This window comes from Montipora capricornis, chromosome 4, assembly GCF_036669925.1.
Source record: "Montipora capricornis isolate CH-2021 chromosome 4, ASM3666992v2, whole genome shotgun sequence".
NCBI lineage: Eukaryota > Metazoa > Cnidaria > Anthozoa > Scleractinia > Acroporidae > Montipora > Montipora capricornis.
The window spans coordinates 7892016-7911612 of record NC_090886.1 but is presented as its reverse complement, the minus strand read 5'-3'; the positions used below and the strand labels follow the sequence as shown (position 1 = coordinate 7911612).

Genomic DNA, 19597 nt, shown 5'->3' with positions numbered 1-19597 from the left:
CTTCTCCTTGTATTTTTCAAGTTTATGTAAAAAAAAGAAAAACGCGGGCCTAATTAACTTCGAACATGGTCGTTAAACTTGTTCATTAAGATGTATATATTTAGAGAAATGCTAAGTCAATCAATGGATAGGTTTTGACTCAATCTATCATTTTATTACTCAGTCTTTCTGGCACCAACCCAGCTGACCATAAGAAGACTAGAAACCACGAAACAAGTCATAACCATTCCTACTACAAGTAAGACAGCTTCACACGGTAAGCAGATTCATTTCATATTTAGACAAATCAGTCTCCGGCTTTCATGTCTATTATGCTCATTTTGGTAGTATCGAATCAGCCAACTGGCTGGCTCAGTTGGTTAAGCATTGGATTATCGTGAGGGGGGGTCGTGGGTAGAATTCCGGGCCTGACCAACACTCAGGGTATTGTAATGATATCTGCAAATCTCCGCTGTTGACAACAAAAAACTGTAGCCCCCGCCTTGTATCTTTTGTTGTTAATTAACTTAAATGACACACTTAACTTGGGGCTTCGCTCTCTTATGCAATTCTAACGTTGTGGCAAATCTCTGTTCATAAAATATATATAAAAAAACACGAATTGTCCTTAAAACACTTACAATCGATTCTTTATTTGGTACATAACACATCAACTTCACCTTCACCAAAAAACGTAATATAACAGTCTAGAAGTGAATATCTCCTTTGAAACGAGAATATGCTACATAGCAGAAAGAACATTCGAACGAGTAATTAGAGGGTCACTGGTTCGAATCCTATAAGGAGTAGTCGGGTTTTTTCCTAGTATGTTCGAGGGATAACCATAATTATTTAATTTTCGACCTCGAATATTACGTTTCTAGCTTTCTGACTGGTTCACTCATTCTCGGTTATCAGCTCATATACCGTACGACCTAATTTTTTTTTATGGAAACCACCGATTGCAATAAAATTTGGCTTTAATTTCTGTGTCCAAGCGTTAAGAATTTAATAAAAATGTAACAATTGAATTATTCCATTCACGCTTGTTGGATATGAGACTGGTTATAAGCAGCTCGGGGTCACGCGCCTCGTTGGCTATTTACCATGTCATATCCAACGCGCGTTCATGGAATAATTGTTAAATAAACCTCTTCGAATTCTGTTTTTTGTATCAAACAGGTCCGTACAGAAAAGACAAAGATCATGTTCGCCGACGCGAACAAAAAGCAGGATCAAATATTACGCGTTCGTATCATCACTTTGAACACAAATTACACAAGGAACACCGACACCGTTTCAAAGGTACAAAACGCCCCGCCCCACTTTCTTGCTTTTTTTTCCCGTAAGAACATCGCATGTTTCGTTGTTTATTTTGGAAAGCGCATGTTACACAAATATGAAAAATTGCTCATATTTACTTGAGAGAGGGAAAGAAAGTAACGTAAATAAGCCTCAGGGAGAAAAGAATGAAAGTCTGGAATGTAAAGTAGCGGAAGTTCCGGCGGGGAAAAATTGTGAAAGCATACCCTCTCAAACGAAATTTTGGTAGTATCAAGATAATTTTGCCATTTCAATTCCAAATGAAGTGCTGTACGCCCTGCAAGTTTCTGTGGGAGATTTTTTTTTGTTGGCCTCTGATCGTTGTACCAAATTTATCTTTAGTGGTAGCACAATGAGTGAAGTAATCACTTCACAAGGTCAACAAATCAAAATATATTGGAAAAATCACGAAACTGATGCGAAACTAATGCAATTTTATATTCAGAGATGACATTATGAGGGACTTCACTGATGCAAATATCTTCCAGACATTCTTATGAAACTATTCCGTTTCCACCCACATAGGTTGAGGATTAAGGGAAAGGGTTTTCAAAGATACTCATTTCTCATTTAAGAAATTGTCTATAACCTGAGAAAATGCTCGGTGTGGTCTCGATTCTGCTTTACAGCTGGTGAGTATACTTTGTAGGTTTTTCGCGCCAAAATAATCCCAATTGAACCTGTATTCTGTGTGTATTCCTAGTGAACTTTATTTTTCCATGATATATTTATATATATGAGGTTCATATTTATTAACCCAGAACCCTCTTCAAGGCCGCTTATCTCCTACTTCAAAGGGTAGAGCATGCTTCTCTATTGGGGCTGTTCAACCAAATCTTGATATGGGAAGGGTATTTGAAGATTGATATTTTTGTTATATTGAAGATGAAGACAGTGTCACCATCACCATTTTCTGTCCGTTTGTGGTATTTTATCTTTTTTTTCTAAGACTGGGTTGTAAACTCTCTCATTGGAAGTCACTGATTGGTTCCACTTTTCATTTAGATGTCAACGAATCAGGGCCGTAGCCAGTATGAGGCAAACCGAGGCACTTGCCTCAGTAATTTTTCTTTTTTTTTTTTTTTTTTAATAAAGCGTGATTCTAGTGTTACCTTTAAAATGTAATCCTCATAAACACCTAAAATAGGAAGAGAATTCAACCATGGACATTGGCTCGGTCACAATTTTTTTCTGCCTACGGTCCTGCGAATGCAGTGAGAACAGGCATGGATGTGAGCAACATTGTGTTAATGTTCATGGCAGCTATCTTCAGGGGCACCCAACGAATCTGTCCCTCACATTATCTGTTCCCAAGAGGAATCTTGCTGGCTGGCAAAAATACAGGTGTTTCGATGAGCTGGCTGGGAAATTTTGTTATTGATTGAGGTTTTGCCTGGGAATTACTGACTTTTTCTAGCATTTCAACCCGAGCTGGCTGTAGAAACTCTGAAGACTGAGGACGACTAACGCACCAGAATTTCTTGCGAGAGTTTGGGGGGACAAACCCCACGGAACAAACGGATAAATTGCTCAACCGCCCTGTATCGGGCTTCAAGAATTGAGCTATATCTGGGTGTCGGGTGTTTAATCAGCATTGCTCAAGCCGTATAGTGCCAACCGGAACGAAAGGTTCCGTTCTTCTTCCAGCGGGAACAGTTATGTCGAAATTAAATAAACCTGAAAATTAAATGAATACGCATAGTTCTACCTTATTTATTCCTGAACTTAACGAGTGCTTACTGGAAAAACCCAGCTGTTGCCACTCGTGTCACAACACTATTGGAAGCTACGAGTGTTCATGCGACAAAGGGTATCAACTGTCATCTGATAAACACCATTGTTTACGTAAGTAATTATTATTAATAATCCTTGGATAAGTGCAATGGACTTTCGTGCGGGAGGTTGTAGGTTCGACTTCGGGCCGGGCCAACACGGAGGCGAAAGTTCTTACTTTGTAATTCCATCTGCAAATGGTAAGACTTTAAAGTCCTCTCAGTTAAGGATTATAAATCGTAGGCTCCGCATCACAACCCTTGTTCATAAACTCTGTGGGACACACCGTTCGAGAAGAGTAGGGGACGGTGTTGTCCCCGGTGTTGTGATCTGACCCTTGAATGTAAGTGTAAAATTAATACAGGCCGCATTAGCTATATAGCTACCATTATACTAACCTGCTTCAACAGACAAACAAACTGAGTTTTAGAAATGACAGAGGCAAAGTCGATGAAAGTGCATTTTCAAAATTTTCGAACTAATAGCAGACAAGAAATAACTTTCAATTAGAATTTACAAAACATGTTTCGGATGCCGGACATCCATCGTCAGTTGTGAATACAAGTGAAGCGCTAGTCGGTGTTATATAAAGATAGCTAATAAAATGCAAGAGTACTGATTAAATAACAACGTGAATGTGAGGTAATAGAAAATACAATGATGACGAGGAAAATTACTATGAAAGTGTTAAATTGACATGATTAACTTGCTTGTTTAATGAGGGTTTTTCCCAACCTATGTGTAAGGCCTCCTTGATTTTTAGTTGAAAAGACGTGGAGGCGGTGTCAAGGATTGAAAAACAATCCTCTGAGCATAAAGATCTGCATGCTTCTGACCCATTAATGTGCTGAAAGATATGCGAGTTCTTATCAGATGTTAAATGTTCACGAACACGTGTAGCAAGATGTCGGTTTGTTTCGCCGACATAACAGGCACTACAGCCTGCGCAAGAAAATTTATAAACAACACGGAATCGTGATAATTTGGAAATAGCATCTTTGGCACTGAATAAGTTCTTAATCTTGTATGGGGCAAACACTAGCTTGATGTCCAAGTTTTTATAATAGCGTTGTGTTAAATTCTCGATTCTGCGTTGAACGTGAGTCGAGAAAGGGCCAACAAAAGGTAATTTGTAATAGTGCGTGCGAATTTCATTAGAGTTGGTTATTGCGGAAGCGTGCAGGGGGGAGGCAAAGAATTTGTTAAGGTATTGTTTAACAGTTCTGTTCACTAAACTGGATGGAAATTGATTCTTTCCGAGAATGTTGCCTGCCTTACATCAATAAGTCTGATGTATACACGTGCTTTGAACTAATCCATCAATCAGTCCTAAGCCTGAACATCATCGATAAAGGACGGACGGGCATAATCAAAGCCACTTTGCACAACTTGCACACAGTTACATTGCGTCGCATCGACCGTCCCAAAACAACCGGAAGGAATGGAAAATCTTGAAAAGCTTACGTAAGAACCAAAACATTGTCATCCTTATGCCTGATAAGGGAAATGGCGTTGTTGTTCTAGACAGGGCAACATACGACGAAAGCATTTTGAACCTCATTACGGACAGTTCAAAATTTAACAACCTTAATTGTGACCCAACGCTGTCGAGGGAAGGAAAACTACAACGACTTGTGCGTAAGCTTAAGAGGAATGGTGAGATCGACGACACAACGTACAAAGACATATACCCAACTGGTTCTCAACCTGCTCGAATTTATGGATTACCGAAGATGCACGAAGTACGTGAGCCATCATCTGCTCCTCCTTTTCGCCCGATCGTCTCGTCAATTGGAACCTACAACTACAACTTGGCTAAATTCCTCTGCCCACTCCTAGACTCCCTCATACCTAGTGATTTTTGTGCCCGTGATACTTTCTCGTTTGTCAACGAAATTACTAACCTGCGCACTTCAAACAAGTTCATGGTTTCATTCGATGTGGAAAGTTTATTTACTAACATTCCTCTGCTAGAATCTATTGAGCTAGCAGTGGATTATATTTTGTCAGGGAACCCGAACATCAAGTTAAGCAAGGACAGACTCAAAGAGTTGTTCCTTGTTGCTACTGCCCAGACACATTTTCTATTCCAAGGGAAATATTACGATCAGATAGATGGCGTCGCCATGGGCTCCCCTTTGGCACCGGTACTTGCGAATCTTTTCATGGGCCATCATGAAAGAATCTGGCTACAACAATACGATGGTCCTGCAATTTATCTCTACCGTAGATATGTGGATGACACATTTTGCCTATTCAACAACGAAACGGATGCTTTGGAATTTTTTCATTATATCAATGATAAACACCCTAACATTACATTCACCATGGAGACGGAGGACAACCACAAACTACCGTTCATAGATGTCCTCTTGGACAACAGCAATCCTCCATCTTTAGTCACATCTGTTTTTCGCAAGAGCACTTACACAGGCCTTCTCACCAATTTTCTTAGTTTCTCACCTTTTCCCTACAAATTAGGGTTAATACGAACGCTGGTGGACAGGACATTTAAAATTAATAACACCTGGACCGGTTTCCACAACAACATTAAGGAGCTTGCCAACATTCTCGGAAAGAATCAATTTCCATCCAGTTTAGTGAACAGAACTGTTAAACAATACCTTAACAAATTCTTTGCCTCCCCCCTGCACGCTTCCGCAATAACCAACTCTAATGAAATTCGCACGCACTATTACAAATTACCTTTTGTTGGCCCTTTCTCGACTCACGTTCAACGCAGAATCAAGAATTTAACACAACGCTATTGTAAAAACTTGGACATCAAGCTAGTGTTTGCCCCATACAAGATTAAGAACTTATTCAGTGCCAAAGATGCTATTTCCAAATTATCACGATCCCGTGTTGTTTATAAATTTTCTTGCGCAGGCTGTAGTGTCTGTTATGTCGGCGAAACAAACCGACATCTTGCTACACGTGTTCGTGAACATTAACATCTGATAAGAACTCGCATATCTTTCAGCACATTAATGGGTCAGAAGCATGCAGATCTTTATGCTCAGAGGATTGTTTTTCAATCCTTGACACCGCCTCCACGTCTTTTCAACTAAAAACCAAGGAGGCCTTACACATAGGTTGGGAAAAACCCTCATTAAACAAGCAAGTTAATCATGTCAATTTAACACTTTCATTGTAATTTTCCTCGTCATCATTGTATTTTCTATTACCTCACATTCACGTTGTTATTTAATCAGTACTCTTGCATTTTATTAGCTATCTTTATATAACACCGACTAGCGGTTCACTTATATTGACAACTGACGATGGATGTCGATCATCCGAAACATGTTTTGTAAATTTTCAAAATGACTTTTCCAGCTATCGTAAGGGAATCGCTTTGACATTGTACGATATTGACGATATACGTCAAATCGAAAATCCGTTTATTTGCCGTTGTTGTTTTACAAAGTACGGCGAAAAAATGCACTAAATGCTCGCCGCACGAAAGAGCAATTTTCACTTGCACATTTTCTTTTCCCAATGTAAATAAATGCTGAAGAGAGGTACTTTCGAAGTTGGTCATATTCATGATCCTACACATCCTTTTCAACGAACACCATAAAAAAATCAAATCTCCGGAATATTCTCAAATTATTTGCTCAATAAATAAATAAATAAGTAAATAATTAATAAATATTGATTGACACGCGCTCGATTACAAGAGTAAGACGTGCAGGAAGTTCTCAGACCAAGACCGGGAGTGTCATGGGCTTGGCTTAGTTTTTCTTTTTTATATTACTCCCACGTGTCAAAAGTATGGAAAGCCTCGGTGTCATGTGAGAATTTGCTCCATCTTCCTCCAATAGTATCCAAAAAGAATGTCATCAAAGCTCCTTGTCTCTCAATTTATTCTTTCGGCATTCAAGTTGGTAAATGTCGAATTTTTTCTCAGATATAACAGAGATGGGTTCCAAAAAAGATGAAGATCACCCTGTGGTAGCGGGACTGGAGAGTAAGTGTAACAGAGGTCTGAGTGAAACAGACATATTGTGGTCAAATGGAAATGTCAAATGCACTAATATCACATGTTTATTTTACTTTTTCAGTTGCGATTCTATTGTAATCTAACAACCTTTCTCATTTGATTTTATGATTATCTCAAAGCAGCAGAAAGATATCCTTGTAATGCACTCTTTCCAACTCATTTAAAAAATATCAAATACCAGGGCCGACTTTTTCTGATGAGAAAAAAAAAAACTCACATGGACCTGAAAAAATACAGTCGTGCGCTTATAAGGTAACCGAGACTTGATAAGAGTTTGATAAGAGTTTTAAGCCTTATTCTTACTTTGTCATTCTTAATCAAACAGTCCCTACTACAATAACGCAAGCGGCGAAAGACCTCACCAAAATTCAGGGAGAATGTGGCATATTTTATTGCAAGCACGTGGTCACCCGGCTCCCCACATCGCGTGGGCGTCAGAACTGAATGGAGACCTGCCCATTCCCTCTGAGAAGCGGATGTACCGCTGCGTGGCGTCAAATCCCGCGGGATCGGCCACAGCCGCAGCGCTTCTAAAAGTTACAGGTGAACAGTCACATGGCTCACAGGTTGGATTAGTAGCACCCACGTTCAATCTGCTTATACAATAAAGAACTACTCTCAAATCTTGGCCCTATTCCCTATTTTCCTTATCTATCTATTTATTCTACTTTGTGGAAAATATAAAAGCTCCCGCTAAATAGCCCATTTACATCGTTAAAAGTTTATTTCTAATCGACAATAGGTCTTCTAACTCGAAATTTGCAATTCTGTCAGATTTTGACGACTGCAAAACCCGCAGTAATGATTGTCAGCAGGTGCGTATCAACACGCATGGCAGCTTTAGGTGTGCGTGTCATTCCGCGTACCATTCTCGTCACCGGAGCCTCGGATCGACCCAAGGCTCTGGGTTACCCTATGAAGGAGAACATGCGCCGTAGGGCTCTTATAGCCAAACATTGGTTATTTGAACCTTACGGCGCCTGCTCACTCCTCGTGCTAACATGAATGCACCAATTACACACGCTTTTGGTTGTTGTTCACGATAACCAATGGGAAGACACTTTGTTTCAGGGTTCCCCAGAGCTCTTCTCTTCCTCAGTCAAGAGGAGAGCTCTGGGGTCGAGATTATCCGGGTACATGCTTGAGAAAGACAGGAAGGCGTGCCTAGGTAAATTATTTCTCATCCGATTCACTGATTTGTGCGTACTAGTGGCCAACATATTAGAGGTTTGCAGTAAATTTCGATATCTCAAAATGACGAGGGACACCTCCCGACGATTACATGATCGAATATTCCCATCTGTATGGAATGAGGTTATCGTTCTATTACTGAAGAGCGTGCCATTGAACAACGTTTCCCAGAGAGTTAACCACTGATCTACAGTATCTAGGTCTGAGCACAAACAAAGAAAAACAACTTGAAGAGTTAGTTTTAAGTTGTTGTGACGATCTCCTTAGTGGCAGTTCTTACAAAAAATAAACTACATCCCATCTTGTCCCGTTAGCTTAGTGGGTATTGAAGTTAGAAAGACGAAATTCTACGACTCTAGACTCGATTTCCGCCTCGAATCCAATCGAATCTTAAAGCAAATGCTACTTAAGATGAAGCGAAAGGAATAGTCAGTTTGAGATAAAGAAATAAGTGCTATCCCATTTTAAACAGGTGTTTTAACACAGCGCGAATCGCCAAAAACGAGCATGAACGAGCCCGATGCGTGAGGTGAGATTGAGGGTAAACAACGATCTTGCATCATTCTCGTGTCGCAATTGGCTAAATGCTGCTAATTCTTATCATGCCATGACATAATTTTCGTATGTGGTTTTATTTAGTTTTTTCTTCTTCTTTCTTTCCTTTTAGATGGCGATGAGTGCATTTTGGGATGCCACATTTGTGATCACATTTGCCACCACACTAAAGGCAGTGCAGCTGTCAATCGGGATACAGGCTAATGGCGGATCTCACAATTTGCACTGGTAATTTAATTGGAATACTTAAAGTACTACTATGACCAAAACAAATCAATTTTTCTTTTTCTTTGGATCTGAAAACTATGATGGTAACTAAACACTAAGTGACCCCAGTTTTAATCCTTCTTTTCAAAAATACACCTGTTTATTTTGAATGGAATTTTCCGATTTAATGTCCTCGATTACTAACTCTAGAATCTTGAGGAGAGAGCTGGATCAAGGAGAAAATGACGTGAAAGATTAATTAGTTTAAGAATGCAATGCGTGGGTAGGCGGCCTGAATTAATACGCAGCACGGGAGTTCTGCGCTTTTAAACTTTTAAACTGGTGTTTTGCATATATAATAAGCTGCATTTACGAGATGAAATTTTAAGCTTCTGAGTAAATGACTTCTCATTCTCTAGATCCAACTCTCTTTGGTCCCATCATTGAGTTTTGAACGTGAGTAACGGCGGACAGTGAAATCCAGACGTTACACTCAAAGTAAACAGCCTTTCGATAAAAACAAAAACTCACTGAGCTTGAAAATTTTCCCAGTCAGGTGTTAAGGACGTTCGCGCTAATTGTTTGTGCGCAACGTTACTGCGCATGTAACGCGACTGTAATATGTCACGCATTACTTTGAGCATTAGTGAAGTTGAGGTTTTAAAACCTTTGCAAAAACTGTGGACGGTAAGTTTTGCACAGCGTTGGATCAGAGAAGATCGTGATTAGTCAAAATTGATCTAAAATATTTATGAAAGTCAAGTAGACTACTGCACGACTGATATTCGCGAGGTTTTATCAGTCGTGCTCTAGTCTACTTGACTTTCATACAAATTTTTCAAGCATCAGTTAAAATAACATTGCGACAAAAACGCCGAGGAAAAAATTACAGGCCGGCAAAAGAATGGCACATTTATTTCCGAATCATCATGAAACTTCAAAGAGAAGTGAGCGGGAGGATGGAAAAGCTCTGGAAAAGGTAGCTGATCGAGTAGACTAGTGGCTGAAAGTTTGGAAAAGTCGTGGACGAACCGTTGCGTAAATTTAATGGGGCTATTTCTTTTTAATGTTTTTATTACCTTACGAATTTAAGTTCAAAGTGAATGCATGTTTTTAAAGTTCTTTTCCTTTAGTTTCGTAAAAATTGAGGGGTATTTTCGTCCTCGTCCGCTTGAATAGTGCAGACCTGCGTGGAAACTGTCAGCGATTGAATTTCACAAAAAACACACTCCAGAGGATGAGCATGACAGCAATGGGGAGATATTATACAAAACACCAACCAAATGAAGATGACCCCTGCTTAAAACGTCGTTGCTATGCTCGAAAAAGGTTTTTTTTTTCGGTAAAAACCTTTCATCTCTTCAACGATCGATCCTCTCTTGGGTTCCAGTCCTTGCCCGACAGGTCACGCAAAAGCGTGACAAACGAACTTTTCCATGAGCTTTGCAAAATCACATCGATTTTACTCGTTCAGATCATCGGTGGCCCCTATTTTTTAAATCGTGAATCACTTACTTTACTTACTATCTACAAAATATGATGAAATAAAAAAATTCTCACCGTAAGAAGTTATCTTTTTTTAACATTTTCTTTCCTCTTGCCATCGAATTCCGGTAGTGGTTGCAACGGATAGAGCTTACGAAAACACTCGTCGAGGATGAACTCTACTGTTTACCACATCCCTAGCGGCATACAATTATCTAAAAATCTCACTCCTAAAAACCTATGCATGGAAACTTTCACTCCAACAATTTATTTTTATGATTTTCGATTGATGAGCAGATGAGCGTACATCTCGCTATTATGACTGATTTCTCGAAATTAAGGCATTTTTCCACTGCCATTTTCTCCGAAACAAAGTCGGTGACCCCCATTTTTTTTCTCATTTTTGGAGTAAGTACTTTATGACCTAACTCTAGGCGAGAAATGCAGAGAATGTCACCGTAGGAAGATTTTGGCGCGAACGTCCTTAAGCAAACACACTTTTAAAATCAGAAAAAAAGGAAGTGAGTTTTTGATCATAGTAGGACTCAAGTGAATGGGATTTTTTTTGAAGAGATACGTAAAGCGAAGTTTACCCGATTGCTTAACCCCTGACTGACTGATTGACTGACTTTTTTCACTCACTAAATTAATTATTTGTCTTCTCTTTTTTACTCAGATATTGACAAGTGCACAGAGCCTCGTCATATGTGTAATACGCTTCAAACGAAAAGTACGATTGCGACGAGCTCGTTTGGCAGAGGTATGCAAGTATCACGACATTAAATACGTTTTGCTTAAAGCATGACAAGTAAAAAATTAATGATCTTTTTCTTGGAATTTGCTGTCTTCATAAAAAGTTTTCACTCAATACTATGTCAGACTAATGTGCACATTAATGCTTGAAATGTAGGGGTACACGTTTGTAAATGTCCTAATTCCGGAGCCACTTAAAAGCTTAGTTGTAGAAAAAACTTACAAGTACTTTTGAAGGGGTTATCCCCCTCTCCACCCCCACCCGCAAACAAGAAAAAAGCAAAGCAAAAAATGAAATGACGATCATATTTGCATCCCAAACAAATCCTTTATTGTTGTAGCATACTTCATTTTGACTACTTAACTTTTCCAGGCTTTGTCTGTGGCTCAACATAATATTGTTTTTATGTTTACACCAGGACGAAAAGAAATCATTGTTTCATGGACGGAGTAGCAATTGAGAAACACATGTAAACCTTTTGAAACCAGAGCTATGGCGTCTTTTTTGGATACTATCCACACCGAAGCTATCGAAAAGGAAACACCCTTGAAAGGAAACCCTTTTAAAATCGGTGCCCATACCTACAAACTGTAGATAATTATATATACACAGTTATTACATCTAATCACCGACTTTAACACTGTTTTCTTTCCAGGGTGCTTAATGCCTAGTGTTGTAGTATCACTTTTCCTAGTGTGTTAATCTACAGATCTCTACCTTCACAAACGTATTTTGTATGTGCGTTGGGAAGACACATTTTTATACATTTCGTAAAACTGAGCATATTTATGATTTCTAATCAAGTTATATGTTAAGCAAATGGAGAGTGAGTTGTCTTGTCCAACGTTAGATGGTTTCCTTACTTACTTGACCCATAAAGGCGCTATTACAATCGCAATTCTTCGAGCAACTTGTCTCTCAATTTGGTTTTCGACAAGAGTTCTCACACTGCAAAGCTATTCGCTTGACGGTTGTTACACTGGGTAACGTTTCTTGCAATTTGTCTCTCTTTCGATGATCTCATGAGGTTAAAGGAACATAATTTCACTGGCTGATGACGCAATCCGTTGAGACAGAAGTTGCAGGGCAGATTTCACAGCACGCATTGCTTGAAACCTTCGTTGCTAATTTGCGTAAACCAATGCGCAAAGTAGCAATGGATTCTACTTTCCCCGAAGGGTTCTGCAATTTGTCTCACCTTGTTTTAGGCAATGGTAAAGTGTGCAACTTGCAACTTGTCTCGCTATGGCGTTTTAAGAGAAGTTGCATGAAAGATCGCAAAATGCAACAGAGCCTTGTATTAAATTAGGGTTTCAGTTTAAAACGTATGTTAAACATTCGGTTGCGTTACATGACCCGGATATCCAAATGCCATTAGTGTGACCCTTAGAGGCCACAGTATAGACTGCCTGTAGGCGTTCGTTCCCTTGAGGCTCAAACCAACACTTTCAACCAACTGTACTATTTGGAAGGATTGAATCTACCCCAATTATTTCACATAACATCAAATGTTATGGTACCAAATGAAACACCAATCATGCCTTAACAAGGTGCACTCATTAATGTGACGTAAAAGTTTATTATAGCAACGAAAAAGCCTTAAAAATTGCCCTGTATTTTGTCTTCAAAAGCTTATATTTCAGAAACGAACTTGGTGACCCAATTTTTTATTGCTGTAAAGTGGTTAGGATAAATCTCTCTGCAGAGGTATAAAAAATTCTCTGAAGCGGTATCAGGGCCACCTTAAAATTTTCCAGTTGTGAAGGTGGCTATGAATCTGCTCCAGATATTTTTTTCTAACTTTGCAGCGGATTTGTTAGTTTCTTAAATATTATTCCAGGAATTGAACTACTTTCGAATGCAAACACATTCTTTCACTTTGCTTAAAAACACCACCGATAACTCGAGGGAGTAAGCCCTATAAAGAACTTGGAAATTTATTAAGAAAAGAAAAACGTCTTCTTTATTGCTGATGATTTCATTCATTTGTTATGCAGAAGAAAAGGAAAAAAAAATTCACCCGTCGTTTCCCTTCTATTTTGTGATCTTTGAATGTTGCGGCAAATGTTTCTCTTTTCCTTATCACGGTAAAAGCCTGATGTTAAGGGTCATCAGCAGAAGTGTTTTTTTTTCTTTTCTTTCGAAACTGGCTTACACTCAAACAACAAAAACAGTTTCAAAGAACTAAATAAAACATGATTTTTAGCAACTGAAATATAGCAATATCATTTTAATCGCCACTGAAGCAACACTGCCTTTCGAAGTTATAAAAGAAACGAAGCGGTATCAAAATAACGGGTAAAACTAGCATTTTACTATAGATCTAAGCTTTCTGTCATAATTTCACTTACAATAATCTCAGTCTGTTGGTTTAGTTAACGCAAAACCTTTGGAGCTTGTTCTACTGGCATAACGATGATTGTTAACCCGTTCTGATGTTTTTTTTTACGAGTTCGGCAATCACTGAAGCGTCAGGCCCTGCCAGGTAGTCTTCTAGCACCTTCGATATCGATTCTGGAAAAAGAAAAAAAACAGCCCTAAATGTAGCTGGTTCTTTCGAGCATACATGTACAATGCGCCGTGATGCGAATGGCTACGTGCAGGACGCTGTCTTCGAATTCCTTACAAAAGATGATGTTTAGAGATCTATATATGGGAGAACATAAACACCAAAAGAGACATCACGAGGTGATAAAATGAGCCATCTTCACCAGATAACAAAAAGTCAGAAAAGGCTGAATGAAAACAGTTTGTCCACCAATGTGAAATGTATCCTTTACGCTGCTGTGCATGCGTGATAAACATGTGGAAATTACATTTGTGACTAAAGCATGTTAGAGCAAACTTTGAATTGTTTATACTACGAAGCTAGCATCTCGTTATCATGCCATCTTAGGCCTATTTGACAGCCGTCAGTTTTCCATGCAGTTTGAAAGTAGTTAAACTCGAACTTCACTTACCTTTTTTTTTGGAAATTCCAGCGTGACATCATCGCCAACCAGCACAAATGGCGCCCAGTGATTTATAGCGCAATACTGCTTTGACTCTCGGAGAGATTTCATTGCTTGTTGAAGAGCTGTACTTGCGCTTTTTCCATCTACCAGGTGCTGGTAGAAGCACCTCATGAACAGCAACGTTACCTCGTCATCAATTGCCCAGAGTGACACCAAAACAGACCGAGCTCCAGCACACATGAAAGCCCTTGCAATTCCCACCACTCCCTCAGACTTCACTTCTCCCCGGCCACTGTGACAACAGCTCAGCACAACTAGTCTTGCTCGAAGAGAAATTGTCTGAACATCCGACATTTTCAAAATGAAGTCTTCCTCTTTGGGAATTGGCGATTTCCGTTCGGTATTTGGGGCTAAAGCAATTTCTCCCGTTTTTTGGCATCCATGTGCTGCAATGTGAACTAACGCAACTGATTTCATACTTTTCAGCACCTCAGATTTCGTGGCACTTTTTCCAGTCAGCGGTGTTGTCTGCAGAAGTTGTCCAATCATCTCTACTTCACGTTTTGCGTACGGAAGCTGTTTCAAAATGGGCTCCCCTTTCTTGTTAGTAACTTCTTTCAACCACGGATCACCTACAAGCAGTGCTCCAGTCTTACTATGGAAATCTTCAGGTGCACCAACGATCACATTAAAAGCGGTCAACGAGGGAACGGTGCGGATCCTGATAGATTCACTCAATGCAGAATATGGAGCCAAGCTAAAAGGTCCATCAGGAACAACGATTAACTCGTTTCCTTGGAGCAAGTCTGCAATTGGCCCGAGTAAGACATCATACAACGGCTGTAAAGAGTTAACGGAGGATGAGGATGGTAAAACTGTTTTCTCAGTGATACGTTTTCTGCTGTAAGACAGGTCACTGCGTAGTGGATCCAAAGAACGATTCTCGCATCTGACACCATCCCTTGCGCCGATCCCTTTCAAAATAGTTTCCATCAACAAATCAGCACTTCCATTTGCGATTTCGTTTTGCCGAAAGCTGATCTTGTTGTCTTTTCTTGGCACCCAAAACGTGATCTTGTTCTGGTCAAGTGCCACAAAAACGGCTTGTGAAGGTAAAAGCTCTAATGCAGCTGTAAGAGTTTGATTCGGAGCTAGTGCAGAAAATGACGGAAAGTCAATGCCGTATTGAACTTTTAAAATATCCATCAAAGCCTGTGCTCGACCTTTCTCAGCTGCATACAAAGCTTCTTCAATCTCTCCATTCTTCAAAAGTGTCCTCCACAGAGCAGTGTATGACACGCGATAAGAATCACGAAAACTTATTTTCCATTCATCTACTGACTTCAGACCACGCCTTATTTTATCAAAATGCTTTATACTTAAACGATAGCAACTGAGTGCATTACTCAAGGAACCCAACAATTCATGATCACGACCTAGAGAATACCACGCAATTCCCTCCCGTAGACAGTCTCCAATTTCCTTGAAAATACTAAGACTGTGTTCATGGTAATCCATGGCTTCCTTAAAATAACCTAGAAGGCGATAGGCATTTCCCAAATTTCCATACGCTGATCCCTCCCCAGTCCTATCCCCTACTTCTTTTTCAATACTAAGATGTTTTTCGTAGTACTCAATGGCTTGTTTAAAATTAACTAGACTAAGATAGGCATTTCCCAGATTTCCATAGGCTGATCCCTCCCCAGCCCTATCCCCTACTTCTTTTGCAATACTAAGATGTTTTTCGTAGTACTCAATGGCTTGTTTAAAATTACCTAGACTAAGATAGGCATTTCCCAGATTTCCATAGGCTGATCCCTCCCCAACCCTATGCCCTAGTTCTTTTGCAATACTAAGCCATTTTTCATAGTACTCAATGGCTTGTTTAAAATTACCTAGACTAAGATAGGCATTTCCCAGATTTACATAGGCTGATCCCTCCCCAGCCCTATCCCCTACATCTTTATCAATACTAAGATGTTTTTCGTAGTACTCAATGGCTTGTTTAAAATTACCTAGACTAAGATAGGAATTTCCCAGATTTCCATAGGCTGATCCCTCCCCAGCCCTATCCTCTACTTCTTTTGAAATACTAAGCTTTTTTTCGCAGTGCTCAATGGCTTTTTTAAAATTACCTAGACTACGATAGGCAAATCCCAGGTTTCCGTAGCTTGATCCCTCGCTAACCCTATCCCCTACTTCTTTTGCAATACTAAGACAATTTTTGTAGTACTCAATGGCTTGTTTAAAATTACCTAGACTAAGAGAGGCATTTCCCAGATTTCCATAGGCTGATCCCTCGCCAGCCCTATCCCCTACTTCTTTAGCAATACTAAGATGTTTTTCATAGTACTCAATGGCTTGTTTAAAATTACCAAGATTGCGATAGGCATTTCCCAGATTTCCATAGGCTAATCCCTCGCCAGCCCTATCCCCTACTTCTTTAGCAATACTAAGATGTTTTTTGTTGTACTCAATGGCTTGTTGAAAATTACCAAGATTGCCATAGGCATTTCCCAGATTTCCATAGGCTGATCCCTCGCCAGCCCTATCCCCTACTTCTTTAGCAATACTAAGTTGTTTTTCGTAGTACTCAATGGCTTGTTTAAAATTACCTCGACTAACATAGGCATTTCCCAGATTTCCATAGGCTGATCCCTCGACAGCCCTATTACCTACTTCTTTAGCAATAGTAAGATGTTTTTCGTAGTACTCAATGGCTTGTTTAACATTACCTAGATTGCGATAGGCATTTCCCAGATTTCCAGAGGCTGATCCCTCTCCAACCCTATTACCTACTTCTTTAGCAATATTAAGACATTTTTCATAGTACTCAATGGCTTGTTTAAAATTACCGAGACTAAGATAGACATTTCCTAGCTTTCCATAGGTTGATCCCTCCCCAGCCCTATCCCCTACTTCTTTTGCAATACTAAGACAATTTTTATAGTACTCAATGGCTTGTTTAAAATTACCTAGACTAAGAGAGGCATTTCCCAGATTTCCATAGGCTGATCCCTCCCCACCCCTATCCCCTACTTCTTTAGCAATACTAAGATGTTTTTCATAGTACTTAATGGCTTGTTTAAAATTACCAAGATTGTGATAGGCATTTCCCAGATTTCCATAGGCTGATCCCTCGCCAGCCCTATCCCCTACTTCTTTAGCAATACTTAGATGTTTTTCGTAGTACTCAATGGCTTGTTTAAAATTACCGAGGCTAAGATAGGCATTTCCCAGATTTCCATAGGTTGATCCCTCCTCAGACTTGCAGCCTCCTTCTATGAAAATATGTAATGCTTGTGCATAATTTTTTATGGCCTGTTGATAATCAGGTAGGTTGAGGTAAGCACCGCCGAGATGAAAATGAGCCCTTCCTTCACGATCCCTGTCTTCTACACGTATCGCAATGGCAAGCTCTAGCATTCGCTGCTCTACAGCCTCTAACTTCCCATCTACCATTCTTCAATAATGAAAGCTTTTTCGATGAGATGATCCAATGTCAAATCAAGGATGAAGCTGGAAGGAAAGAGAAGTGAAGACGCTTGATGTTTAATCTGCTCTCTAAAGTAATAGAAGGTTATACAATATCATGTATTCTGTGTGACCAAGTCATTCTCTCGAAACGTTGAAATCGACGGTACTGAAAATTATCCATTGCTGTTCATTACGTATCTTACCACTCAGTCCTATTTTTTTGAGTTTTCAAACCACCATAGAATTTTTCCATGGGGATTTTTAACTCCGTAAAGTTTCACCCTTTCCAATTTATCCTCGCTTATTCTCCCATAAAGTTGACCTTGTTTTGATAGAAACCTCACTGCTTTTCTTATTCAAATTCCAACTTCTTGGCAAGAGAACATCATAAACATATGAAAAACAGAGAGGTCTGTATCATGACAAGGTCAACTCCAACCTCACTTTCATTTAAAGGCCAGGTAACTAAGCACATAACTGTAACAAAAATTCTCTTTAATCGAGTTTTCGAATGGTCATAAAATCTCTTATTATTTTTTATAATTTTTTTACTCTTGTATGCCGATTGCCAGAAACCCAGCGACCGAAAAAGATGATCTTCCGAGTACATACTCATTATTTACTCAACAGAATAGTGGGTTTCTTTTTTGTTAATGACGAATGCATAAATAGGTTAAAGGGCAAAAGAGGTTTCAGAGTGCAACTCGGAAGTTGCTATGGCGACAAAGCGATGGAAAGATTTAGTCCAGTATCTGATAAATAAAAATTTGTATGAACGTGCTCCTGCATTTTGTGTTTGATGGTCACTCGTCAGTGATCGGAAAGTCCTCAAGTGGCACTCCCCAGGGGAACTTTCAACTTTCCTATACACATATATATTACATTATTTATACACGGTAAAATCTTCAGTATATATTACAGTGAGAAGTGTCATTACATTTAGACTGTTTTACAAGAGTGTCATGTGGGAGCCCGACCGACAGCTGCTATAAAGTTGGTCATTAATTTCCCCTTTGAAATATCCTAGGGAATCTAATTTCCGTAAGCCGACGAGCAAACGTATCCGTAACAGTGCCCTGCTATAACAAAAAGCACGCTTACCGTATTCAAGTGAAGGGGTTAAAACACGCTTGTGTACCGGAAGCCGGGTTACAGCCGAACTGTGCCTTTCGACACCATCCACATTGTTTTTTTTTTCTTATTTCTGAAGCCTCATTTTAAGAGGTGGAGAGATGTTTCTATAAGGTCCTATAAGCACCAAGCATTTTAAAGACTTGACTGGAAGTTTTAACTTCCTGTAAAATCTAACATGGACGAATTTGCAATTAGGTTATTTGGGGGAAACGAAGATTAATTTACGCAACATAAACAAAACTGACTTCCGCTTTAGTTTCTATCGATAACGGAATAGACCCTTCCATGGTTTTTGACCGCCATCTTGGCTGGGGGGCAAACACGTGCACGGCTAAATTTACAGTAAATGTATGGGATTTTGGCCGACTTTGAACCGCTGCAGCGCCTCTCAAAAGAGACAGATTTCCAACTTTTGCCACTACTTTAAATAGTTTTATTGATTTCATTCATTCAACAGAAAAGAAAGGCATTAAGGAGAGTAAGACGTCCGTAAAGTCGAATAATAAATCTTCTTATGTTGCTTCTAATTTCGCGGCAATTTGCCGTGATGATTTTAGAAGGGTTTGTGTGGAATCCTAAAAATTCACTTATGGTCGTTGTAGCCTGAATATGTTCTTTATATTTCATGAAAGTAATCTCAGTATAAATGTCTTTTAACACACACTATCACTGTGGAGATGTGTCTTTCTTTAGCGGCGCTACAGCGGTTCAAAGTCGGCCAAAATCCCATACATTTACTGTAATTTTAGCCGTGTTTGC

The 19597-nt window shown here is 39.5% G+C and overlaps 1 protein-coding gene across 1 annotated transcript in view; it reads right to left on the bottom strand.

Annotated features, from left to right (window-relative positions):
• The window catches only part of LOC138045431 (tetratricopeptide repeat protein 28-like), a 36467-nt gene extending 17991 nt beyond the window's left edge, over positions 1–18476 (bottom strand). The window contains exon 1 of the mRNA XM_068891939.1: positions 15697–18476. Coding sequence (XP_068748040.1) covers positions 15697–17689 — 1993 coding nt within the window. The 5' untranslated portion in view covers positions 17690–18476. The remainder of the gene's footprint in view (positions 1–15696) is intronic.
• Positions 18477–19597: the final 1121 nt, after the last annotated feature.